Genomic DNA, 27,354 nt, shown 5'->3' with positions numbered 1-27,354 from the left:
TTAAGAACACAGAGTCACCTCCACAATGACAAGGAGGCCAGAGAAGAGGGCATTTAAAAGCCTGAGAATAAAGAGCAGGCTGTAACAGCTGGAGTTTGGGAATCTTTAATGATTTCTGTCGCCCTTGATCAGTCCTGAACAGGGTGTTTCTGCACAGTTGGAGATATTCTGAAAAACTTTTTACATATGTTCCAGTATAAATATCGTGATGCCTGAAACATGAGACTAAGCAGGACCAAAAGGAAAATCCAGTGTGCCCTAAGGAGCACAAAGAAGAACGGTATAGATGTGGGGAACGGACCCCCCAGAGGTAGGGTTTGGAAGATAACGGGGCAGAGCCTCCCTGAGAGCAGGAGAGGGGAAGTATCTGCACAATACTGAGTGCAGTGCCTGGCACACAGTAGGTGCTTGATAAGTGCTTGTTGACTTGACTACACAGAGTACAGCATCTTTGACAAGGGGGGCTGGGATTGGGGCTGTCCCTCCTGTGGTAGCTGGGGTAGCTATGGGAGAGGATGGGGAAAGCAGGAGCTACATCTTGTGGATGGAACGAGGATTGATGCAGTGGCAAGAATTAGAGCAGCTTTATACTGACCATCAACTTTGTATCTTATTGAAAATGAAAACTGAGAATAAATCATAGGGACTAGCAGCCCTCAAGGGACCTTCCAGGGGGATGTAAGTTCTTTGAGAGGAGGAAATGTTTCATTTTTGTCGGTGCATGAAAAATATGCAGCATAGCGCCTGGCACATAGTAGGGACTTAATAAATGCTTGTTAAATGGAACTTAACTGAATTAAATTGAAATCCTTAGATAGATTCACTAGGGATACATCTTAATCTCTGGACTGACAAGAAGTCCAAGAATCTCCATTAGATCTAACTATATCTTGATCTTCTTTACAGGAATCCAGAGTAGTATCAAAGAAATCACATTATAAAAGTATTCCAATGAGTTCCATTTTCTGCTCAGCCAGAAACCCAGTCTCCTCTAATATATTTAACACTTAAATTAAGTTATATAGAATCACTCTATAAACAGAAAATGGGAGTTCACCAGAAGGGTCCACAGAACTCACAGTCAAGTCCAGGTTGACCCAAAATAAGGAAATATATTAAGCTTTGAACAATAAAAATGAAAATCAAAACTCCTTTGGGTATACACACACATACACACACACATACACTCACACTCACACCTCTTTCCAGGGTTTACTAGATGCACATTAGAAGGAAAGGCTGGCTAGACTGGCATACCACCCCCAAGAGTCCTACCCCGAGCATCCCAGCCTCCCAGCCCCCCATCATCTCCTCCAAGAGGAGGATGCTGATGAGACTAGATTCTCAGCTACAGAAAGAAGGATGGAGGAGGTGGCTGAGCTGCTCCCCCCACCCCCAGCATGGAACAATATGTGAAGGAGGAAAACCAGGAGGAACATAAAGGAGCGATCAGGCCTTCTTCAGAGGGTCCTAAATCACATTGTTTTCCAGGACAGCAAGCCTTTTAGATACAGCTTCCAGTGAGTGTGATTAAGGAAGGACAACAGGGTCCAGCCACAGTAACAGAAATGGGCTTCTCCCCTTCCCTGTCTCTATGTTCTTCCATTGGCTTGTCCCCCCCATCGCCAATGCTTAGATATTTCCTCCCCCATCTACACAATCCTTGGCCCATTGGCGGCCAATTGCCGTCTCTTCTCCAGCTTCTCCCTGTATTGTAGAATTGCCCCATTTTGTAGATTAGGAAATGAGGTCCAAAGAGTCTATGGTCACGCAAGAAGCGAAACAAGCCCTCAGAATCCCACATTCCAGGCTTGTGCCTCAGCAGACCCACCCAAGGCCAATCCTCTCTGAAACTCCGTCCTCAGAAGGCATCGCCCGCGGACCTGCTCCTCCACTAGCACACATCCGAGCACGCTTTCCCAGGGACACCAAAGAGGAAGTCCAGCTCTTCCTCACCATCCTTCAAATAGCTTTTCAATTGAATCAGGTTGCCTGCAAGGATGTTTCCTGTATGTTTTTGTATTCCTAACACCCAGCAAAGCTCCTTCAATCATTAATCGATAAACATTTGTTAGGCACCTAGTGTGGAGCCAGGCTCTGTGCTGGGTCCTTGGGATACAGAAATAAAGAATGAAATTGTCTCCACTCATACTCTGAATATATGAGAATATAGATACACCGGGACAGAGATAGGGCCTGAATGTTACTGCAATAGCTCCCTAGGAAAAAAACTCCCTCTACTATGCAGGTTGTCACCTTATCTGCCCCCTGGAGTCTGAAAGCATTTTCTATAAAGCACCAGTATATGTCAAAGGGAGGATTTGAACTCAAGTTTTCCTAACTTTGAAGTCAGTGAGAGAGACAGAGACAAAGAGAAAGAGGAGGGGCAGATAGACAGAGACAGAGACAAAGAGAGACAGAGACAAAGAGAGACAGAGAGAGGCAGAGACAGAGAGACAGAGAAAAAGGGGAGGCAGACAGACAGAGACAGAGAAAGAAAGAGACAGAAATAGAGAGACAGTGACAGAAAGAGACAGAAAAAGAGAAAAGAAAGAGACAGAAACAGAGAAACACACAGAGAAAGAGATACAAACACAGAGATAGAGAGAAAATGTAATGTACTTTAATACAAGATACTTAGGGGACACTATCAATTAGCTTTGATCATGCAAAGCTTCCTGGAGAAGTGGGTTCTTAAGAAATGCTTGTAAAATTGAATTGGGTTGAATTAATTTGAATCCTGGTGTCCTTAGAGGCAGCGGAGTATCTTATGGGAGGACCCAGCCCCCAGCCCATTCTCCTTCTGCCTGAGCTACCAGGTCCTCTGGGCCCACCCTGACCCTTTCTCAGAAGTCCAGCCCATGCCCACCAGAAAAGGATATGTTTCTGTGTCAAGGTATGAAGGAGCTCCTCCACTTTGCTCTGGAACTTCACAACGGACTCACAGGCACACGGATCCTCCTCTGGATCAAATCCAAAACAAGAGAGAGATGAAGCTATGAGCCGACTAGTCCCCACCGCCTACCCCTGCCTTCTTCAGGTGCATCCAGGGCCAGGCTTCTAACTAGCAAAGCAGGGATGGAGGCCCGTGGGAGTCTCTGTGAGAGCTGGGGCAGAGCTGAGGCAGATGAGAGTCACCATCTCCCCAGCTCCTAAGAAGAACTCTTGGGAACCCCTTGGGAACACAGATACTCCCGTTATCTTCTTTGCAAATCAGGGAAGATCCTGGGAGTTTCTCTAATAGCTGGGAGGGTGTTGAGAGTGTCCTCGTGATTGCTGTGGCTAGAGAAGTGAAAAAGTGTACAAAAAGTGTGGAAAAGTTCTTTGCAGAGGAGGGGAACACACGGGAAGTCACTGGGAGAGCCGAGACTAGAGAAGGAGAGGCCTGAAGTCCCCCGAAGTGTTAGAAGCTTTGCCAAAGTCTCTTACTGCTCCGGGAAAACTGAAAGAGTTTCCCTGTGAGTATTAAGGCAGATGCAAGTTGTGTCTGTGAGGGCCAGGGGAAAGAAGTGAAGGAGAGACGGAGTTGTTCTCAGTGTTAGGGGAAATGCTGGGGGTTTTGTGAATGCTGGGAAATGTGTGCAGTCTCTGTGAATCTTAAAGAAGAACTGAGAAAGATGTTGGGAGTCCCTCTGAGATACACAGGATTAGGGGAGTCTCTAGTTCAAGAAATATGCCATTGACCCAGATAGGGCCCTTTCCTGCTTCTAAGTAGGTGGTGCAGACTTCGTGCTGGTGATCACGATCCTTATATCTTCTTCCCAAGACTTTCGAGCCTCATCCGCTGGCAGCCCAGTTCTCTGAGGAAACCCTTTGTCCCTCAGTCTCCCAACCTAGGACTCTGTTGCCAGACTTTGGACCTTGTCTGTCTGTGACCCAGCCCATAATGTCCCCAGCCACCCTTCTTCCTGTCTAGTTCTATTGCCATTCCAAGGACAAAATGACATAATCTGGATTAAAGAAGCCCATCTGCACCTCCCCTAGGAGGGCTTTCCAATGTCCACCCCTCCCATTCCTCCAACTCACCCACACAAATCTTTGTCTGGAGTTTCTTGCCAATCTGGTTGATGGTCTTGAAGTCAGCGGTATAAAAGTAATGTTCTGCCACAGGATCTGAAGCAATCTCCCTCAGCTCATCCTCCACTGCATTGCCAACACCCACAGCAAACATCTTAAACCCTAAAAGGAGAAGAGGGATCATGGCTCCTGAAGGCAGGAATAAAGCTCTGCTTGCCTGATTCTGCCGTCAGGGAGCAGAAAGATTGCCCTTTCACCGAAAGTTCTCATTGTCTCCATTATTGGGAGGGTGTCTGAGAGGATAAAAGTCACAGCCCGTACATGGTGCCCTGGAGGAAATAAAACTTCTTCCCCAGGAAAGAGCAGCTTTAACAGGGATGCCAAGGTTGGCCTTAGAAAGTGTGCTGGACCCAAACTAATGTGGGCCCCAGCACCAAGGCTAGCAGAAGACAGAGGAATCAGGATTATTACTAGGAAGTATGGAAGTCAAGGTCATCCCTAGGTAGAGTGAGTTCAGTGCCTGAAGCTCCATATGTATGAGGAAGAAGAGGGAATTATCAACCATTTTTGTGTTCTCATTACCTAGCACAAGGCCTCAGACATAGCAGGTGCTTTCCCTTCTCTTTCCTTTCCTTTTTTCTTTCTTTTCCTTTCCCTTCTCTTTCTTTCCATTCCTTTCCTTTCTTCTCCCTTCTCTTTCCTTTCCTTTCCTCTTTTCCTTTCCTTCATTTTCTTTCCCATCTCCTTTTCCCTTCCCTTAACTCTACCCTTTCTCTTTTCCCTTCTTTTTTTTTTCTTTCTCCCATCATCACTGTGTAATCACAAAACAATCTCCAAATTCCAGGAATCATCAGAGGTTGCTCCTTTCTAGATTCCCAGAAGCAGCAGCTCTGCTCACCAATGACTCCCCTTCCTGTTCAGCTGGCTGTAGGACCCTCCCTTCCTCCATCCCTCCAGCAACCTAGATCCAAGGGAGCTGATTTAAGGCCATTTCATGCAAAAATATATTTGAAAGGCTATTGCGTTCCAATAATCCCCCTGTCACAATGAAGGGATTGGGAAGGGGGAGGGCACAAGGGAGAGAGAGACTGTTTCCTAGGTTATATCACACAAGAAAGGATGCTGTTGGCTCCCATCTTCTGGCCCTTCTTGGTGATTACAGAATATGTTTTATAGAAGGGAGCTCTTTCCTTTTGAAATTGTCCAAGAAATTTACCTTATGTATGGACAATCATTTCACAGGAGGTCCAAACAAGCCCAAATGGTAGGGCTCCCAATATCACCCAGAAGAAGGAATATGGGGGTGGTGAGATGAATGGACCAATGCCCATCTGGAAATCAGTATCAGACACAGATCTCTGACCTTTTGCCCTGGGTCAGGGTCTACTCCTACATGGGGGTTGGGGTAGAGTAGGGGATGCAGAAAAGCTGTAAAGACAGCATTTTCTGTCCTGCAATTGGACAAGAGGATGAGGGTTGGGAAGTGAGCCTCCAGCTTCTAAACACATATCTAACTCCATCCTCCTCCATCAAGGAATAAAATCTATTTTCAGGGTTTTCCTGACTGAGTTGAGGATTCTCCTCTCCATCAATCCACTGGGGGAGGAAGAGAAGGGCAAGGCAATCCCTCACTTCTCTTTCCACCAAAGAAAATTAAAATAGATCACATCTTCAGTCTGTTATTTCCAGAAAGCCCTCTACAAGATGGATCTATCAACCCAGCCCAGCTCCTCTCCAGTCATGCAAACTTCCTCACACTGTCATGGTCCCTGCTTCTGCTGCTCTTTGGCTAATGCTCTCTCATAGTACAGTGGGAAAAGTCCTACCTTGGATTCCAAAGATCTGAGTTCAAATCCCAAATCCTAGCTAAGCTCTAAGAACCTGGGTTCAGATCTCAAGCTCTGGCTAAAGTCTAGCTTGTGAGTCAGACACTATATCCCCAAACCCAATAATCCAGAATGGAGTCAACTCAAAGGGGTTGAGTGTATGAACTGGATAAAGGCAATGGCCTTTAGGGTGCTGGGGCCTTGGATGTCCAATCCATGGACACAAAGATTGCAAGGGAGGGAAGGGCAGGGAAGAAAGGTAGTATATTATAGTAGAGAGAATAAGGACTTTAGAGTGAGAAAATTGGGGTTTAAATCTTAATTTTGCTATTATTCTCTGTGTGACTTTGGGCAACTATCTTAATACTCTGGATTTCAAGCTCCTCTGCTCTGAAAGGAAGGAGTTGAATTAGATTTTACGGTTTGTAATGTAAAATCTAGGAGGCTCTAAAATCCTTCCACGCCCTAAATTTATACTCTTATGACACAACTTCTAAGACAGGACCAAAAAAAAATTACAGGGGCTAATCATCTCCCTGAGAAGGACAGTAAGGTCCTACCAAGCTCCTTGGCTTTCTTGGCTGCATCATTGATGTAATCCTGGGACCGGCCGTCGGTGAAGACAATGCCTACTTTCTGGGCACCGGGACGTGCCCCGCTGGAAATGGTGAAGGTGTTATCAATGAGGTACTTCAGAGCCGCCCCCGTCATGGTGCCTTTTTCCATGTAGGACATCTTCTTGACTGCTGCCTTGATGTCCTTCTTGGTTTTATACCTGCCCAAGGGGAATTCCTGCCGGACGGAGCTGGAGTACTGTACCAAGCCCACCTGGGCCAGCTTGTCAGACACGTCCAATGAGTCCACAATCTGGTTGATGAATCTTTTCACCAACTCAAAGTTCTCAGGGCGGACACTCTTGGACCCATCAATCAGGAAGACAAGGTCAGTGGCAGAGCCTCCACCACCTCCACTGCAGGCTGGAGAAGGGAGAGGGAAATAAAAGAGAAGATATAAGAGAGATTGTATGAGACCTGTATTGACTAGTTGGGGAGACAGCCAGGCCCAAACTGGACCTATAGATAGCTTTCTGCATGGGTAAAGGAGGTCATCACCTATATGGTAATGTGAAAAGTAGCAAGTAGTGTTTCCCTAATTTCTTTACTACCAGTGTCACACTGCCTGAAATTCCACCATTATTTAAACATTCATCCTTTGGGGTTAACCATGGCTCCCTTCAAGCATCTCTCCAATCACAGATCCTCTGGAGTGTAGATTTAGTCCTTCACCACATTCTTTTCCTGAGTGAATGAGAAAGAAGAACTCAGGGAAAGTACAAGGGAAAGTGGGGGGAGAATGATTGAATACAGAGAGGTAAGGTGCAAAAGCATTACACTTTTCTGAATTAGCTCTTTTTTATTTTACATTATCAATATAGCTTTTTATTTACAGAACACATGCAAGGGTAATTTTTCAACATAGACCCTTGCAAACATTTCTGCTGAATTAGCTCTTTTGATGCCTCTCCTTGCCTGGATTTCCGGGACCACGGTTGATGATCTCAGTCAGTGGAGGCTCTTTCTTCCTCTCACTAAAAGAATGACTGCTTGACTTCAATTTTTAATGCCTAATCCTTTCTTAACAGGATCCTCTGCTCTAGGGAAAGACACATGGTTTTAAGTTAAATCAGTTTCATCTGTAACAATGGAGTGTTTGGAGTAGGTGGTCTCAAAGGACCCTCTAGCTCAATGAGTCCACAAGTCCAGTCTGGCAATTAGCTTCCAGAATCTGTGTCCATTTAGAAACTCTGAATAAGCCTGATGCTCCCCAAGGCTTCTCCTTGATTCTCCTTACCCCAGCCCAGTCAGCTCTGAATCATGCCCCCTCCCATCCCTCAACATCAAGCCCCATGAGCACTTTCCTCAAGCCTAACCACCACAGCAGCAACAGATTTATCAAGCACTTTCATGCGTTGCCTGACTTGATTTTCACAACAACCCTATGAGGCAGGAGCTATTTTTATCTCCATTTTACACATGAAAAAACTGAAACTAGAAAGAAATTAAGGAAATTTGTCAAGGTCAACACAGCTAGTAAGGATGTGAGATATGATTTTAACTGAGGTCTTCCTGACTCCATGTGCAACATCCATGCCCGGCACCAGCCGACTGCAGAGAAACTTCATATTCCATCCACCGCCTGGCTTCTTTCAAGCCATGGTTCTGAAGATCTAGAGGTTCCTGATTGATTATCAGAACCTTCCTTCTGAGTAGGGCCTGAAAACACGTAGGGAAGCCCAGCTCTCCTAATAACGTTCTGTGATGTCCCTGTGCTTTGCACTCAGGCCTGTGTGATGGGCAACTGGGGACAGAAAGATGCTGGTGATTAACAAGACCATAGAACACTGCAGAGGAGGAGCTCACTTCACAGGGAAAGCATCCTCAGCCTTAGGCGCAGAGATTTTTGTCTGCATTGCATCCTAGAAGGGAGTCATGGGTACCCTTGTCAAGATGACCACCAGACTCTAACCCCAAATGGCTCTTACGTGACTAAAATGTAGACAATCCCTCTCCTAGTCACATTGGCTACAGGCCTTTCTGTCTCTCTTCCCACTTAGTGATCCCAATGTGTGACCCCTCCCTCCTACTCCAGGTACTGGGGATGGGGATTCTGATGGTTACTGACCACTGCAGGTTTTCCCATCACTGTTCAGGGTGAAACCATCCCGGCAGGAACAGGTGTAAGAGCCTGGAGAGCTCGTGCAAATTTGTTGGCAATCATGATCTCCAGTGGCACATAGGTCCGACACCACTACAAAAGAAAGAGACAAAGATTTAGGATGGATTCTTGGTCATCAAGAGGACTTAAATTTCCACCTCCCTACTTTTGTCTGGAGGAAAAAGTGTCCCCTTGAATGATCTAAACTAATCACTTTTTCTTCCATTCTTTCTCTTTCTTTCTTTTCTTCCTTCCTCCTTCCTTCCTTCTCTCCTTTCCATATATTTTAAAATTGTCTTTCTTTCCTCATTCCCTTCTTTTCTTCTCTCCCTTCTTTCTTCCTTCCTTTATTTTCCTCTTTCCTTCCATCTTTCCTTTCTATATTTCTTTATTCCTTCCCTCCCTCCTTTTCTTTTGACTTTCTTTTTTCTTTCCTCTTCCTTCCCTCCTTCCTTTCTTTCCTCCTTTTTTTCTTCCACTTTTGTCTTTCTTGCTTGCTTTCCTTCTTTTCTTTTATTCTTTCTTTCTCAGGCTTGAGAATACCTAGTGAAAAACTTTCATTGCCAATGCAGACTGACACCTGACCTACAACTCCTAACTTCCTCCTATTTTGACTCCTCCTCTTCTCTACTCCTCAAAGAGCCTTATCTCATACCTCTATGTGTGTATGTGTGTGTGTGTGTGTATACCTACATATACATATATATATATGTATATATATATATATATATATATATATATGTTTCTCTCCTCTCTCCTCTCTCTTTTTGTATATATGTATATATATATATATATATATATATATATATATATATATATATATATATATATATATATAATTGTTCTCTCCTCTCTCTCTCTCTCTCCCTCTCTGTATATATATATATATAAAATTGTTCTCTCTATATATACATATATATATATATAATTTATTATATATATAATTGTTTTATATATATATATTTCTCTGTGTATATATACATATATTTCTTTCTGTGTGTATATATAGATCTTTCTCTCTCTTCTCCTTTCTCTCTCTCTGTATATATAAATATATATATATATATATTTCTCTCTCTGTGTATATATATTTTCTCTCTCCTCTCTCTCTCTCTCTATATATATATATAGATATAGATATAGATAGATAGATAGATAGATATCTTTCTCTTCTTTCTCCTCTCTCTATGTATATCTATCTATATCTATATCTATATCTATCTATCTATCTATATATATATATATATATCTTTCTCTCTCTCTCTCTCTCTATATATATATATATATATATATATATATATATATATATATATATTTCTCTCTCTTTTTCCTCTGTGTGTATATATATATATATATATATATACATATTTTTCTCTCTCCTTTCTCCATATATATTCTCTCTAGCTCTCTTTCTCTCTCTCCCTCCCTCTCTCTCTCCCTCTGTCTCCTCTATATTGCAGCTAAACTGAACTATGTTCTGCCTCACACACACACTTAGCATTTCATGTCCAGATCTTTGTTCACACTGTCTTATATGCTTACAATGCTCTTCCTCCTCCTCTTTCTCTCTTGAATTCCTACACAACCTTCAAAGCCCTACTTAAATGTTTCCTCCTCAAAAGAGAATTCCCTAATCACTTCTACCAGTAAGGTCCTTCCTCCTCAAATTTCATACATATTTTATCTGACACCCCTCGAATGGACTTATTATAGTCTGTTGTACAATAGGGTTCTCTATATTTGCATCTCATCCTCTTGCTGGACTGTGACCTCCATGAAAGCAGGGACCTGATTTTATCTAAATTCTGCATCTCTTCTAGGTCTGAGCAAATTTCTGAGCACAGAAGACCTTTTGTAAACATTCACCAAATGGAATAGAATTCTCCCAAGCCTTCCAACCTCACCAAAGCTTCAGAGAAATCCCAAGGGAACAGCAAAGCCTGTGGACTTGCTTTTCTAAGAAATTTTTCTTTCCTTACACTTATGTGCTATTTTATCTTTTTATAAATTGCTTTGGTCTCTTTGTGAGATTGGAAAGGGCAGGAATTGACACCTCTCTTTCACAGAGGAGGAAGTTGAGACTCACAGACAGCAAACAATTTGCTTAAATTCATATGGCAGGAATCATCCCACCATTATCCTTGTCTGTACCCTGCTTTTTCTTCTTTCCTCTCTTCTTTTTTTTAATCCCAACCCAATTCCACTGACTTTCCCTCATTCCCCTAACCTACCATTACATTCATCTCTTTTCTTCTGCCTTCTGTGTTATATTTCCCCTTTGACTCGTCCTTTTCATTCTCAGCTCTCCCATTCCATTCTCTTTACCTCCCTTCATCATTCCCTGATCTTGACACCCTTCCTTTTATCTGCACCCTGTTCCTCCTTCCACTCTATTCTCCAAGCTTCCACACTCTTATCTACTAGATGCTTTCTCCTCACCACAGAAGGCCTCCTGGAACTTCTTGGATAACTTCTCAATGACACTATAACTCTCCACGTAGTCCACATGCTCCTCCAGTGGCTCACTGGCAATCTGCCTCAGGGTATGCTTGTCCACACGACCCACTCCAATGGCAAAGAGCTCAATACCACTTTCCTTAGCTCTGGCTGAGACATCTTTCACGCCATCCTGAGGCCGACCATCTGTCACCACGATGGCCACCTTTGGGGGAAAGGAAAATGAAGGAAAACAAATTGCTTGTGAGATCTGACATTAGGGACTTCTACCAAATTGACTTACCCATATTCTCTGGGGAAGCAGAGTCCACTGGGATCTAATCCTGTGAAGCAAAGATGAAGAACAAAGAACAAAGAAGGAAGGGAGGAAGAAAGAAGGAGGAGGAGGAGAAAAAGGAGAAAGAGAAGGAGAAGAAGGAAGAGGAGGAGGAGATCAGGAAGGAGAAAGGGAAAGGGAAGCAAAAGGAGTAGAAAATGAGGCAAGAAGGGGAATAGGAAGACAAAGAAGAAGGGAAGGAGAAGGAAGAGAAGAAGAAAGATGATGATGAAGAAGAAGAAAAGAAGAAGAAGAAGAACAACAACAACAACAAGGTGGAGGAGGAGGAGAAGCAGGGAGAAGATGAGGAGGAGGAAGAGGAAAAGAAAATCGGGAAGGGGAAGGAAAAGGAGGAGAGAAAGCAAAAGGAGGAGAAAATGAGGGAATAAAAGAATAAGGAGATAAGAAGAGAAGGAGAAGGAGGAGGAAAAGAAGATGAGAGAAAAAAAAAAGAGCATAATGATGATGATGATGATGATGATGATGATGATGATGATGATGATGAAGGAGGAGGAAGAGGTCAGCTTTTTCATAGTCTTGCCTGATAATTGATTAGAATTTAATGATCTTGAATCTTAGCTAGAATGGGAGGTCTTTTTCTGGAGATCATAGACTCCCCCTACCCCAAGAAAACCAGGGATAGACTTTTGGGACTTCCGTTAAATTAAATAAGAAAAAATTACATACTTATTTTCACTGAGCTCTAACTGAAATTTAGCATTTCTTTTAATTATTTAAAATCATTTTTCCCTGAGAAGAGGTCCATAGGCTTCACCAGATTGCCAAAGGAACTTCATGACATGGATTGGGCTGAGAACCTCTATTTAGGAGGGTCTGCAGAGCAGCAAAAGAGTCTCCAAGGTTTGGGTTAGAGGGATTGTTTTTGTTTCGGATCGAAGGCCTCATTTGTTGGGATTTTTATTGTACCACAATCAGGAATGGAGAGGAGCTAACCAGAGTCTCAGCAAGTCTTCTGGCCACCCCACTAGGTCCCTGGCATGAGCACATACTTTCCATGCTTAGACATATTGGCCAAGATGATAATATACAGTTGTGACTTCCAAAAGAAGACCAGGATATACAGAAACTGGAACTGGCACCTGCAACCTGGTCCTGAGCTGTCACGGCAAAGATGGAATATACCAGCAGAGATGCAGAAGCCCACCTGAGACACAGCCTCCCTTGAGAGTGGATGCCATGCCTGCCATGCCAGGCAGACAAATGGACCTGAACACAGACAATTTGCACCTGCTGCTGGGGAATTAATTCTAATAGAGCTAAGTCTTAGGAAATATGGAGAGGAAACAGAGCAGAGATTTCAATGCTTCCAGGTAAGAAAACTCTCTCATCTGATGCAGGTTAATCCCTTCTCTGCAACTTAGATAGCCTTAGAGAATAACCTGAGAATGAAGAGGTTAAATGATTTGCCCAGCAACATGCAGCTGGGCTGTGTTAGTGGAGGGATTTGACTCTAGTTTGCTCTCATGTTGCACAGCCTGACGTCTGTAGAAGGGTCTATGGGAATAATTGCTCTGCTACTGGCCCAAATATATGGTTTGGGTATAGAATCTCTGCTCATTGATTACTGTATAATAGAACCCAAGTAATATCAGGTTAGGGAATGATGGAGCTTTCAGGAAGTCTAGAGATGCTCAATAGCCTTCTGGTTAGCATGCAATAGGTGCTATGACCACCAGAGTAGATGGCTCCAAGTCCCACATGTGGTTTTGACTTCCTCCCTCCTCTGCTCCAAATAACCTGTAGACATCTCAAGAATGCTGACCACATAGAGAGAGATCTGAGACAAAATCTGGGTGGGCAGGGGAGGAAGCCCTCTGGATGCAGCTTCCTAGAATTCATAGCATTTAAAGCTAGAAGGGACTTTGGGGATTACATTCAATACCCTCATTGTACATTTGAGAAATCTGAGGAATCAGTAAGGTTTCACTCTGAATCTTGCTTTAAAATCAGTCGTATAATCCTGAGCAATTCAATTAATCTCTCTGTGCCTCAGTTTCTTCATTTGTAAAATTGAATAATAATAATCCCGTAGGGTTGTTGTTAGGATCAAATGAGATGATGTTTATAAAGTACTTGGCAAGTCTTAATAAATCATCATCATCATCACTAGTTCATCACAGATGAACCCAGTCCATTCTTCCAAAACCTGATTCACTAACAGCATTTCATAAATATCTGGCATATTCTATCACAAGAACATTTGAGAGTTACTAATTTGGACTCAAAGGGGGCAGAGGAAGAAGGTCTTGAATATGTCCTTCAATTCCCACAAAAGCTCCTTCACAGGTTCTAATCAAAGATTATTTTCAAAAAGGCGAGGAGAATGATCTTGCTGACAGCCGGCCCCATAGTGAGGGACGTGGTGAATTCTGCCGTGACATAAGGGGGAATCCATAAGGGGGAGATTTATTTTGTCTTATACTGAGCCAAGAACACTTTGAGAGTTACCACTTACTCAGCAAAACTCTAGAAAATTCCTAGTGGTACCTGGGGTATCACTCCAAGCCATACCTATGCTAAGAGCTCCCTTCTTTATGTGTTGCTGGTCCTCCAAAGTATGGGGGCATCTTTTTCCCCAACTTCATAGTTTGGGAGTCCCCTCGTGGAGACCTTATAGTATTACAAGCAGTTTGGCCATTGTGAGTCTATGAGAGCCAAACCTTACCTCATCTGACTTACAACATGTGAGTACTTGGGCAAATACCTAGGCAGGGAAGGAGCATTATCCATCTGGAGGTAGAGAGGACAGAATCTAGAATGGGTAACGAACGATTCAGTCTGATTTGATATAGTGTAGAAGAGGACTCCTCCTGAATCACTGCCTTGTCATGGCAAAGGGACTCGGTAAAACTATGAATTGTGCCATGCAAGCTTACCCAAGACAGACCGGTCATAGTGAAAAGTTCTGACAAAAGTGGTCAACAAAGAGAAGGAAATGGCAAACCACATTTTTCCCCTGAGGCAATTGGGGTTAAGTGACTTGCCCAGGGTCACACAGCTAGGAAGAATTAAGTGTCTGAGGCCATATTTGAACACAGGTCTTCCTGACTTCAGGGCTGGTGTCAAACCACTTTTTTATCAAAAAAAAAAAAAAAAAAAAAAACCCTCATGAACAGTATTAAGTGGTCCATGGGGTCATGAAGAGTTAGACACAATTGAACAACATGAGTAATAGGTGATAATCAATCACTTGATTGACAAATATTTATTAAGTAAATACCTTTTTAAAATAAACACTGGGGAAACAATGAAAGGCAAAACTTCAAGGGGCTTCCATTCTAGCAGGAGAGATAGCATATAAATAATTAACTACAGACAAGATGTATAATGAGTAGGTAAAAGATAACCTTAGAGGGTCACCAAATGTTCTAGCTTCCCAGGAGGGGAGAGAAACTAACATGGCATTCTGAAGAACGTGACATTGAAACTGAGTTTTGGAAGACACCAAGGATTCTAATAAGTGGAAATGAGGAAGGATAAAATTCCAGGCAAAATGTTTGACATAAGGAACAGCGGGGAGACCAATATGGTTGAATTGTAGAGTGTTTGGAAGGGAGGAAAGTATAAAAAGTCTGAAATATAGTTACAGACCAGCTTATGAAGAGCTTTGAATACTAAATAAAGGATCTTTCTCTGTTCTGGAAAACCACAGCTAGAATAATGTCTTCCATTCCAGGAACCACAGTTTAGGAAGGATGTTGATATATAAGCATCCAAAAGAGACGTAATCACAATGACAAAGAACTTGGAGATGACATCATATAAGAATTTGTTGAAAGAACTTAGAACATTTAGCCCAAAAAAGAGAAGACTTAGGATAGACATAATAGCTGAAATTCAAAATTCTGAAGGATTATCATTTTGATAACAACAGACTTGCCCTTTTTGGATCCAGAAAGTGGAATTAGGAGTAATCCATCCGTATTTCCATTCATAGGATTAAAGATCTAGACTTGGAAGAGTCTTAAGAGGTCATAGTTCTCATTTCTACAGATGAGGAAACTGAGGCTGAAGAAGGCTAATTGACTTGCACAATATCATGCAAATATAAAAGTTATAGATTGGGGGGGGCAGCTGGATGGCACAGTAGATATGGTACTGTCCCTGGAGAAAAGAGAACCCAAGTTCAAATATGATATCAGACACTCAACATTCACTAGTTGTGTGACTTGGGCAAGACCCTTAGCCCCAATTGCCTTGCCATTAAAAAAAATTCTCAAAAAGTTATAAATAGAATTTGAAAGCAGATCCTCTGATTTCAGAGACTGTTATACATGTCCTGTTCATTCATTCAACAGACATATATTGAATACCTATAGGTATTCAATATATGTCTGTTGAATGAATGAATTTAAAACAAAATATTAAGGGAGATACAAAGGTTAGATAATATATAGGTCTTTCCCTTGGGTATCTCACAGTTGTCTGGGGGAATGAGACAAAAGACAGATCATTATGATACACAATATTATATGAAAAGTATATTAGAGAGGTATGAAAATGCTTTGTGAAAAGAGAGAATGAGGTCATTATAGAATCAGGAAAGGATTTCTGAAGGAAGTGGCATTTGAGAGAGACTTTGAAAGATAGGTAGGAATTCCCTCCTGAGGAGGGAAGTAGTGTGGACAAGGGTTTGGAGATGAAAGAACAAGTGTTTAAATGACACAGTTTGCTTGTAGTGTAAAGTTCAAGGAGGAGTATAATATGTAACTAGACTGCCAAAGTAAGCCGATGTTAGATGGTAAAGGGCTTTGGGGAGTAGGCAGAAGAGTTTGAGCTTAATTCCCAAGCTTGCTGTCCACTAACTGCCAACCAGTTGCCATTCATGGAGCAAGCAAGACAGCCTAAATGAAGCAGCAAAGCACGCTCCGTGCCTTGGGGGACATGTGTCAGATGAGTTAAATTACTTCCATCACTTTAATACCTCCTCTCAAAATCCAACAGAAACATCCCAGGAAACTGAGCCCAAGAACCCCAAGAATTACAGCTCCCCACCTCGACCTCTGACCCTCCAGTTGAGCCCCTGCAGGTACCGTCCCAGGAAGCAATGTGAAAAAGCAACCGGACAGGTTACTCAGTCCCTTCTTCCTTAGCAGCCACAGCAACTAAACAGAAATGAAAGTTCTCACCACAAAAGTCCTCTGTGTATTCAGGTGGCTCAAAGTTATAAATAGCTAGAATTTTATCAGAGGAAATAACATTTTAAAATATGCATTGTCAACTGCTTTACCATGGTAAGCTGTAACCAAAGGACCACAGGGGCCTTTGCATCCATCTGACTTACAGCCGAAATCTTCATGTATTTCATCTTTCTCTGTTTGAATATGAGTGCCTTCAGAAAAGGGGGCTGTCCTACTTTTCTGTTTATATCCATAACACTTAACGCAATGATTAGCACACTGTTAGCACCTAATAAAAGTTTTCATTCATTCATTTACTCATTAAGCTACAGGGAACTACCAAAGATATTTGAGCAAAAAAAGATATAACCAGATTTATGCAAAAGAAGGATTATTCTGATGTGTTATGGGGAGATTGGAGTCAGGGAAGAATAGAGCTCTGAATCTTTTAGAAGGCTCTTGCAACAGCTTGGAAAGGTGATAATGGAGGCTTAGACAAGAATGGCAGAAGTGGAAAGAGAAGAGGGGCACAGATGCAAGCAATGCCCTAGAGGCTGACTCAAGAGTACTTGGTAATTGATTGGATACAAGGTATGAAAGAGAAGAAAGAGCCATATAACCTCGAGGTTGGGGACAGAGGAGACAGGGGAATACTGATGTTGTGGACAAAAATACAAAGTCAGAAGGCAGAAATAATTTAAGGGAAAATAATAAGCTTGGTTTTGATCACATTGAGTTTGAGGTCCCAAAAGGATATCCTAATAGAAATGTCTTGTGGAGAGCTAGAAATATAGTTCTGGAGTTCAGGAAACAAGAGAAGACTTATGGGATATATATGTGTCTGTCTGTGTGTCTGTGTGTATGTGAGACAAAGAAACAGAAGCACAAAGAAGGGAGAGACAGAGACAAAAACAGAGAGACATATACAGAGAGAGTAGAGAAATAGAGACACATAGAGAAACAGAAAAACAGAAAAAGAGAGGAGAGAGATAGAAAAGGAGGGAGGGAAGACAGGAGGAAGAGAAAGAGGGAGAGGGAGGGGAGAAGGAAGAAGAAGAAGAAGAAGAAGAAGAAGAAGAAGAAGAAGAAGAAGAAGAAGAAGAAGAAGAAGAAGAAGAAGAAGAAGAAGAAGAAGAAGAAGAAGAAGAAGAAGAAGAAGAAGGAGGAGGAGGAGGAGGAGGAGGAGGAGGAGGAGGAGGAGGAGGAGGAGGAGGAGGAGGAGGAGGAGGAGGAGGAGGAGGAGGAGGAGGAGTGAATGAGTAAATGAAAATGTCCAAGAACAGAGAGATACATATATAAGGAGTGGAATGAACTAAGTGCAGAGAGATCTAATAAAAGATGAGAAGCAAAGTGAAGGAGTTGGAAGAGTAACTTCAGAGTTTCAAGGAGAAGTAAGGAAGGATGACTTCTTAGAAGCCAAGGACACAGAAAGAGCCAGAAGCATAGAGGTCAGCAGCAGCCTCTTTGAAAGATCTCAGAGAATGAAGACAAAAATCAAAGGACACCTCATTTAGCAATGAGAAAGTCACTAGTGCTTTTTGATAGAAAAGTTTCAGGAGTTAGATACAGCTTGGAATTCAGGGAGTTAAATCAGCTTCATGACCAGGCAGGTCCAGGAGGTATAAGGGAGTCATGGGAACTCTACGGTCAGGGAAGTTTTAGTTCATGATTCTTTAATACATAGGAACTAGACCTGTGACAGCATTATTATAGGGAATTCTCTCTACCTAAGCACATTGATTTGTTCTCTGTAAATTATAGGCCGGAATCAAAATAAATAGATCACAAAAAGTTCACCAATTCAGAATAAATCAAAGATGGGATGTGATGTTAGGAGGTTCAAGTCCAGATCCCTATTCACTATACCATATATAAGGTGGGGAAAGTTCTGGGTCCAAAACTAAGGTTAAGAGAAGGAAATGGTGCTATGGAGAGTAGCCCTTAGGATGCTGAGATCTAAGGCCAATCAAACTAATTCTTAGCATCTTTTACAAAGGATTATTTCCTTAGGGAGGATGAAAGTTCTCTGTCGCCTCTGCCTATGACACACTAGGATATTCTCCATCATCCATCAATTATACTCTCTTCTGTAGATAGGAATGCTGAGTGACCATTTAGCATATTTTAACAAAGTTGGCTGATTGTTCCTGGAAAATAGATCATAACATCATCAGGTCATAGATGTTAGATTTGGAAGACTCTAATAGTCATCAAATCCAAATGCTTCATATTACAAAGGAAACAATAGAATCTCCCTAAAATTCAATGATTTACCAAGATCACATAATCAAGCATAATAAAAATCAGTGACATTAGAATACTTAAAAGTTTGCACAGTGCTTTACAATTACATCCAGGATTCATTCTCCTTCTAAACTTGATAATTTATACATAAAATCCAGAAGCATGATCAAGTTTCTCAGCACATTAAAATGAGGCTCCTGTTATTTCACTTCATCCAATGGTTTTCAAAAACTTTATACTCTTAATCTTTTAGTCTTTTAAATGTTTTAGATACAGTCTTAACTAGTTAAGGCAACCAGGTTAAAATGGGCTCAACCCCAGTCAGCTGAACATGTGCATCTCACAACAAATTCATGAGGTAGTGACTAGAATCACCTTTCATTCCCATTTTACAAATAAGGAAACTGAGACCTAGTAAAATTAAGTGTTTTCCCCCATCACAGCCAGGGAATACTAGGGGGGATTTAAACACAGGTTTTCTTACCTTTTAAGTCTTGCTACCATTGAATAATAAAAGTAAGCCATGAACTCAGGTCCTAAACATAACTAATTGAATTCTTTTACTGCTGGATAACTTTCCACGGTCCCCAGTTCTGTAATTCCTTATAGTATCCAGAAGATGTCTCCAAAAGATGCTCTAACTCATTCTTCATTCCATCCATCCATTCATTCCAAAGCGGAAGGGGGAGCAAGTAAGGGAAGAAGTAAAAGGTGTGTCTTTTCTATCCATCTTTGCTAAACCCCCCTCCCAAAAAAAGGATGCAAAACCTCTGTGTTAGAAAACCACTCTCTATTCTTGGGCGACATCATCACTGGTGGAAACATCTCCAAGAAGTGTCTGTCTGGTGGGAAATAGCTCTCCCACCACTACAGAAATCTGGACATGAGCTCGCTAACAGGGAAATGTATTAAAGCAACAATTTAATGGAGGAGGGAATTTGGGAACAGATGGGTGCATTCTAGTCCCTTGCTATTCAAGGAAGTTTCATGGAAGCCAGGATGCTGGACCTTGCCTATTCTTCTCTTCAAATAGCCTTAACCACCTTTGGCCGCAAGATGGCATTCAAGGCCCAGGAACAGATCTTAGGCTTCTATGTGGAGAAATTGTCTGCCTTCCAGGCCTGGGGAAGAAGGCAGTGAGTGAGGCAAAGAAATGTATGTGCTCACAGCCCAGCAGATCTAACCCACGCCAGTCCCACATCTGCACAGCAGGAGCCACAAAATGAGGAGGCCCCACCTTGTAGATGCAACAAGCTTCCCACTTTTAAATGATGGAATAAAATCTGTCAAAGCTGAGCAGGAACCTAGAACAGAAAGAATCAGAGGTGGGAGGGGCCTTAGAACAAAGAATATTTTTTTAAAAACTGAAAAGGGCTTCAAACACAGAATGTCAGAGCTGGGTAGATCCTTAGAACACAGGATGTCAGAGTTGGAAGGGGCCTTGGCACAGAGGGTGTCAGAGCTGGAGGTCCCTTAGAATGCAAGATGTCAGAACTAAGAGGGCCCTTAGAACCCAAAATTTCAGAGCTGGGAGAAACTTAGAACCCAGAATATGAGAGCTGGAATGGTCCTTAGAACCAAAATGTCAGAACTGGGAGAGACCTCAAAATTCCAATCCATCTTTTACAATCTTTCTCCCATCCCTCCTATCTTTTTCATTTCTGCTCACCTATTTTAACTCCTCTTTCACTGTAAATACTTGCCTTTATGTTCACCCAGGTATTATAAGTACAAATTAGCTGATCTTCCTCTCTCAGTTCTATCCCATCTCCAAACCATCCATCATTTCATGTGCTAGTAATGGCCCCATTTTAAGACTCTGATGACATCATTCATCTATGTAACAACCTGCTCTAGCTTAACTTTTCCCATAGAATAAAGTGTGACTGTCACTACTGAGAGGCAGGTTGGTGTCCTTAGGGTCAGGAGGAATTTAGGGTTGAATCCTCACTCTGATATGTGTCCATGGGTCAATTTATTAAACTCTTAGAATTTCGTGGTCCTTTATTCATAAGATCTATTTCATACATAGGGTTGTTACAGCCACATGAAATAATATATGTAAATAGTTTTGTAATTCTGACTCATATAATTCTGGAATTTGAGGTTGCCCAGTCCAGATGCAACCTAATTTTTTTTTGTTTTGTCTTATTCAACTCTCCTTCCCATCCTCTTTTGTTTTACCCCCTCTCTCCCACTCTTTGCCTTTACTATACCATCCCTCATCCCTAGAATAGATTTCTCCTACCTTTGTCTATTGAAATTCTTCCATTCCTTCCATGTCCAGCTCAGGAGCCATTTCATCCATGAAGACTTGCACATTCCAAAGCAATCTTTCCCTCCCCAAAGTTCTCTTTGCCTCTATTATTTGCATTTATCACCATTTTTCTGTTAATTATTATACACAATTTTCCACCAAGTAGTTTGTAAGATCCTTGAGAGCAGGGTCTCCCAACCATGGAATCTCAGTGTTCAAAAAGGCCTCAGATGCCATCTGGCACAATCGGAACAAGAAGCCTAACTCATTATACCTCTAGCATTAAATGTAAAATCCCCTGTTTGGCTTTTAAAGACCTTTATAACCTGATGTCTTCCTGCCTTTCCAGCTTCTTACATTTTACACATACTCTAGGATCCAGAATCTCTGACTTGCTTGCTGATCTTCCCATTCAACACTCCATCTGACTCAATACTATCTTCTTTTCACTGGTTGCCCCCATGCCTGGAATTTGCTCTCTCCTCAAATCCCCCTCCTAGCTTCCCTGGCTTCCTTCAGGTCTCACATAAAATCCTACATTCTGAACAAGTCTTTTCAAGTCCCTCTTAAAACTAATGTTTTCCCTCTGTTGATCATTTCCCAGTTTATCCCCTACATAGTTGCTTGTATGTTGTGCTCCCCCATTAAAGTGTGAAGTCCTTCAGAATAGGAACTGTTTTTGCCTCTCTTTGTATCCCCAGTGCTTAGCACAATGCCTGGCACAAAATGGGTACTAAGGAAATGCCCATTGGCTTGTCATGACTGGTCTACAAAACCCCTAGCAAATGGTCATGAAGCCTCATCTCCACTTTTTCCAGTGAATGAATCCCCTCCCAAAGTGGGCTTTTCTACTCGGATCACTCCTTTGTCATTGTTAAGAAGTTTTTCCTTTGTTAAACCTAAACCTTCCTCTCTCCAGATTCCATCTAATTCTACCCTCTGGGCCCAAGCAAAACCAGTTAATCTCCTTCTTCTGTAATAATTCTCTTTTTTAGTTGGTACTAGGTTGTGAAAAGCTTTAAATACCAAAAACAAGTTCGCACTTGATCCTAGAAGTACTAGGAAATCATTGATGTTTACTGAGTCGGGGAGTGGAATCTTGAATAGAACTTCATCATTCATTAGAGAATCCATACATTAAAGGTATATGAATGCACTTTTTATCAGAGTAATAATCATCCTCATCATTCTTGTCATCCTTCTTTTCCATTACCATCATCAAAACTGCACTCAATATCACCTACCATTGCTGTTATCTCCATCACCATTACCAAAAGGATGATTGAACCCCTGAGGAATTCTTGACACCATAGTAGAATGAGGGACAAGCATTTCCTGTGCTGAAGAGGCTTAGAATCTAGTACCAATTTGGCCAAAGGAAGCTATCAAGAAACCCAAGACTTCCAAAAAATATATAATTGACCCCTACCTTGCTGATCTCTGGGAACTTGAGCCGAGCACCTTCAACCTCACTGAAGGCTCTGTTGATGGCAAATTGGATGGCCAGACCTGTCATGGTGCCTGTGGAAAGGGGCTCGATCTTGTGCACGGCCTGCAGGAGGCTGGCCTTGGTCCGGTGAGCCTTGAGAGGGAACTCATGCTTGACGGCACTGGCATAGTTGATCACCCCTACCCGAGTCGTGTTGGGCCCCACATCTAAGGACTCGATGACTTGTGACAAGAAGACTTTGACTTTTTCAAATTCTTGGGGCCGCACACTACGGGAACTGTCAATGATGAACACCAGATCTGTGGGCCGCGTCCTGCACAGATGCCCTGTTTATGGGAAGGAAGATGATGAATTTTATAAGAAAGGGAACCAAGGAATATTTTCCAGACCAAACCTGGAAAAGCAGCTAGACGTTAAGGAATTCAGAAGAAAAACTCACAGTCAATACTTACCAAAATATTGATCTAAGTTAGAGCTTGGATGTTCCCTATAGTTTGAAGAAAGTTGAGGTGCTGGAACAGAGTTTCCTAAGGAGCTTGTTGATTGACTTTGTTCCCTAAATACACCCAAAGGGCTAGTTTTCCCCATCTTTCACCACCACTCCTACTTATCCAATCCATGGTGGGTTGGGAGTGGGGGGATAGGAGTGTTAATAGTCAATTAGAATCCCAGCATGGTAACCACAGATTCAATAATCTTGGAGGATAGAATAAGGTATAATGAAAAAATATAGAGCTGGGAGTAAGGTAGCTTTGACTTACAATCCTGGTTCTCCTATTAATTTGCTGTGTAATTTTAATGAAGTCATATCCCTTCTCTGAGCTATTACTTCAATTGTAAAATAAAAGCTTGGATTATCTCTAAGCTCTCTCTGGAGTCTAATATTTTATATTCTCAGGTCTCTTCTAGTTCTGATTTTCTGTTAGAAAGACCTTTTCAGACTTTCCCAGCCCTGACATTCTGTATTCTTGGGTACCTCTCAGTTCTGACATTCTGTGTTCTAAGTACCCTCCCAGCTCAGACGCCCTGTGTTCTAAGGACCCTCTCAGTCCTGACATTATGTTCCTATCCTATAGCAGTCTTTTCCTGATTTCTTCAGATATCAAACACACACACATTATTTTGTGTATTTATTGTGTTTACTTCTCTGAAAACATGCTATAAACAATAGAATTTAAACTACTCCAGGGCTGATGCTTTCTCACTTTTGTCTTTGTATCTCCACTCTAGCACTGTAACACATAGTAACACCCAACAAATGCCTGCTTATTGATTGCTACTCTGAATTGGGTTACACATATAAATAAACCTCATCCTGGAAACTGTAGCACAGAGGAGAGTCCTTTGAAATACAACTTTCCCACACCCGGCTCCAATTTACTGATGCTTCTAACCTTCATTGATGCAGGAGAAGATGGAACTTCCTTCCCCTCCCTGACTACTTGGTACCACCCTCCCATCCACCATCCCTCATCCAAAGACTAATTCTCCTACAGATCCTGTGCCTCAAAGACATGAGTTGACCACATAGATAGTACCAGAATCCTGGAGTAAGGTTGGGGAAAGTAGAGGGATGACTTATAGAATCATAGAATTCTAGTTGGGAGGAGTTTTACTGAAGCCATTCAGTCCAACCTCCTCAAATGAAGAAACTGAGACACAGAGAATTAAGTGGCTTAGGATCACACAACTAGTGTGAGGATTTAAGATTAGGTCTTCCTGCCACAAGTCCCAATGCCCTGGCGCTATTCGGTGGATCACTTCATTCCCTAACATTGCCCACTCACTCTTTGATCCAATATTCTGAGAGAATATGTGCTCATTCATTGAATGAATTGACCTATACCAAGGACCTACTGTGTGCAGAGCACTGTGGTACACACTGAGATACAAAGACAATAAGGTTGAGCATAAAGAATTAGACTATGCAACAATTTGAAGCCCTCAAACAGAACTTTGGTAATCTCTTGTTGATATGCTAGGATGAAGATTGATTTGATAAGGTTAGAGCAGGGATCATGGAGGTCTCTTCCAACTCTCCAGTTCTGTGAGACAAGGCAAAAAAAAAAAAAAAAAAAGAAAGAAAGAAAGAAAGAAAGAAAGAAAGAAAGAAAGAAAGAAAGAAAGAAAGAAAGAAAGAAAGAAAGAAAGAAAGAAAGAAAGAGAAAGAAAGAAAGAAAGAAAGAAAGAAAGAAAGAAAGAAAGAAAGAAAGAGAAAGAAAGAAAGAAAGAAAGAAAGAAAGAAAGAAAGAAAGAAAGAAAGAAAGAAAGAAAGAAAGAAAGAAAGAAAGAAAGAAAGAAAGAAAGAAAGAAAGAAAGAAAGAAAGAAAGAAACTGAGAAGTACCTGGGAAGTCATCTAGTCATTTTACAATTAAAGAAACTGTGACCCAATTAAGGAAACTAAGAGCCTAATGTCAAATAGATAGTAAGCATCAGAGGTAAAATTCAAACTCAGGTCCTCTTACTTCAGATCTAGTACTTTCTCCCCCACTCTTCCATGCTAAATAGTGAAATCTCAGGATTAGGACATCAGAGAACATGCCATCCCATCTTGACCAAGGAGGGATTTCTTCCCCTGAACCATCCCTGACAAGCAGTCTCTAGCAAATTTCTGCCTACTTTATAAGGCAGACCCTTCTATTATTAGACAATTCTGATTGTCAGGGAATCTTCCTTATATTAAATCCCAAATATGCCTCTTTAAACCTCTTCCCCCTCCCCCTTAACCAATTCTGCCATTGGTAATCAAGCAGAACAAAGCTCACTTAGCATTAAAAACTGATTCTGTGAAAGTGTGGCATAAGGTAAAACAACATTACTTGGGGTCAGTTGGCTCCCTAAAAGCAACATGTATATGCAGGCATTAAATAATAAGGTTCAAGTCAGAGGAGTTAATTCTGTTTCTCTGACCAGCAAGAAGGGAAGATAAGTGATTTAGCTAGGTGTATGTGTGTGTGTGTACGTATGTGTGTACATATGTGGCTTTTTGTGTGCTCATATGTGGGTGTTTGTGTGTGCCTGTGTATATGTGTGTGTGTGTGCATCCATGAGGAGGGGTGGCACTCAAATGGTGGCAAATGGAGTGGGGGACAGATTATGAGGGCATGAAGAGGTAGACCAGATAGGGCATAATAACTGACTGAGTAATAAGGGAGAGAGATATGAAATTACCTTTTTGAACATGGGAGTCTAAGGAAATGGTGGTACTAGAGACTAAAATATCTCTAGCCCTCTCTCTTGATTCAGATTATCCTGAAATTGTAGTACACTGAATATAATGTGCATCTAGCACATTATAATGGAATGGACACTGAATCTTCTCCTCAGCTGGACTCAGTGACCACATCTTAGAGCCATCCCTACATGAAATCTGGAATTAGCTCAGATCTGGGCGAAAGAAGGGAGGGCACAATTGGACACTAATTTTGGGCTCCCTGAACACTTCCTTTTAAGAATCAAAGCATATTATTGAAGGAGAAATGAATGAGGCTTTTCTGAGTGTCCATCATTGAGCCATGGGAAAGGAGAGAGTGTGAATTCCCAGCAGGTACCGTTCTGGGTTTTATGACCATCTCTGTCCCTAACATTATCCTTTCCCTTGTCCACTTCCACTACTTTTATCACTGTACCTGATTCCATCTCTCTCCTCCTACCTCTGTCTCTGTCACTAGTCTTGTGTGTCTCTTTTGTTCCAACTTTCTCCTTGTCCCTGCTCCCTTCCTAACTTTCTCCACCCTTTTTCCCTGTTTCTGTTCTTGTTCCTTCCCTACCCATCTCACTCTCATGCCTCTACGACCTCTGTGACCTTCAGCAACTCATTCATTCTATCAGGGCTTCAGTTTCCCCATTTATAAAGTTAGAGGATTAAATTAAATGAATTCTAAATCATACAGCCTTAAATCTCTCATGCTATGAGCCCATTCCTGCCTTCTCTTTCTGTCTTTGCCCTTGTTCTTTCCCCTCTCTCTGACTCTGTTAATACCCTGTCCCTGAGCCCATCTTAATTTCTAGCCCCAATTAAGGCATTGTCCCTGGATCAGATAAAACAATCAATGAATCAACAAGCATCTATTAAGCACCTGCTATATGCCAGGTTCTGACTCCATCCCTGTCCTCTCTCTTACCTTGTTCCTGCTTCCCAACCCACCCCAGTCCCTATCCTAGTCCTTATCCTCAATTTCACTCCTCCCCTTTCTGCTAGGTGGGACAGTGAATAGAACCCTGAGTGATTTTAGAAATTAGAAAAACCTGAGTTCCAATCCTGCTTTAGTCACTTGCTAGCAGTGTGATTCTGAACAAGTAACCTACCTTATTCTAGACTCAATTTCCTCATTTTAAAAAATGGAGATAACAGTGCTTCATTTACAAAATTCTTATGAAGCTCAATTGAGACAAAATAGAATGTATTTTGCAGATATTAAAGTGTCAAATCAATACTAGCTATTGTTATTGTCATTGTCTTTGTTATTGATTGTCCCTGCCCCATCTCTGCCTTTCTGTTCCTGATCCTGTCCCCATATCTCCCTATTCTCTGGACTCTGCCCTTGTTTCCCTATCTCTGCACTGACCCCTCTTGCTCCAAGAACTCCTTCTCCCCAGCAGGGCTTCCTGAGCCTGAGGAGCTACAAGTCTGCCTTGAAGGTGGCCCACTGTGTCTCCAAGAAAGCAGCTCTTTTCAATGGCCCCAATCTCTTTTGCATCCCAGGCACCTAAGCCTTCTGACCTACTTTAGGGGTCTAGGGATACAGAGCGGTCCCTTACCTCTGACCTGTTGGGTTAGCCCCTGAGCCCCAGGCTTCTGGAGAAGGAGCAGCAGGCTGCAGAGCAGGAAGCCAGAAGAGAAGGTCCCCATCATGTTTCGTCAGGGCTGGAGGCAGACACCAGAGTGTCCTGGAGCAGCTGGAGCAGAGGTAATAAGTTGAGGCCCCCC

The 27,354-nt window shown here is 42.0% G+C and overlaps 1 protein-coding gene across 1 annotated transcript; it reads right to left on the bottom strand.

Moving 5' to 3' along the window:
• Positions 1–27,354, bottom strand: MATN1 (matrilin 1). The gene is made up of 8 exons (XM_074302554.1): positions 27,186–27,354; positions 22,403–22,749; positions 10,998–11,220; positions 8,526–8,651; positions 6,404–6,820; positions 4,027–4,179; positions 2,870–2,963; positions 1–61 (listed from the first exon to the last, which is right to left on the bottom strand). The coding sequence occupies exons 1-8, from the start codon at positions 27,277–27,279 to the stop codon at positions 1–3; spliced, it is 1,515 nt and encodes a 504-aa protein (XP_074158655.1). The 5' UTR covers positions 27,280–27,354.

This window comes from Sminthopsis crassicaudata, chromosome 3 (genome assembly GCF_048593235.1).
Source record: "Sminthopsis crassicaudata isolate SCR6 chromosome 3, ASM4859323v1, whole genome shotgun sequence".
Lineage (NCBI taxonomy): Eukaryota > Metazoa > Chordata > Mammalia > Dasyuromorphia > Dasyuridae > Sminthopsis > Sminthopsis crassicaudata.
Note: the sequence above shows the minus strand (reverse complement) of the source record. Positions and strands in the feature narration are given on the sequence as shown.

Excerpts from the sequence above, each read along its gene's own strand:
- MATN1 (XM_074302554.1), bottom strand. The coding sequence starts at position 27,279 with ATGATGGGGACCTTCTCTTCTGGCTTCCTGCTCTGCAGCCTGCTGCTC. Across the intron at positions 22,750-27,185 it reads GCTAACCCAACAGGTCAGAG|GGCATCTGTGCAGGACGCGG; the intron begins GTAAGGGACCGC and ends TCCCATAAACAG. Across the intron at positions 11,221-22,402 it reads AGTTCCCAGAGATCAGCAAG|GTGGCCATCGTGGTGACAGA; the intron begins GTAGGGGTCAAT and ends TTTCCCCCAAAG.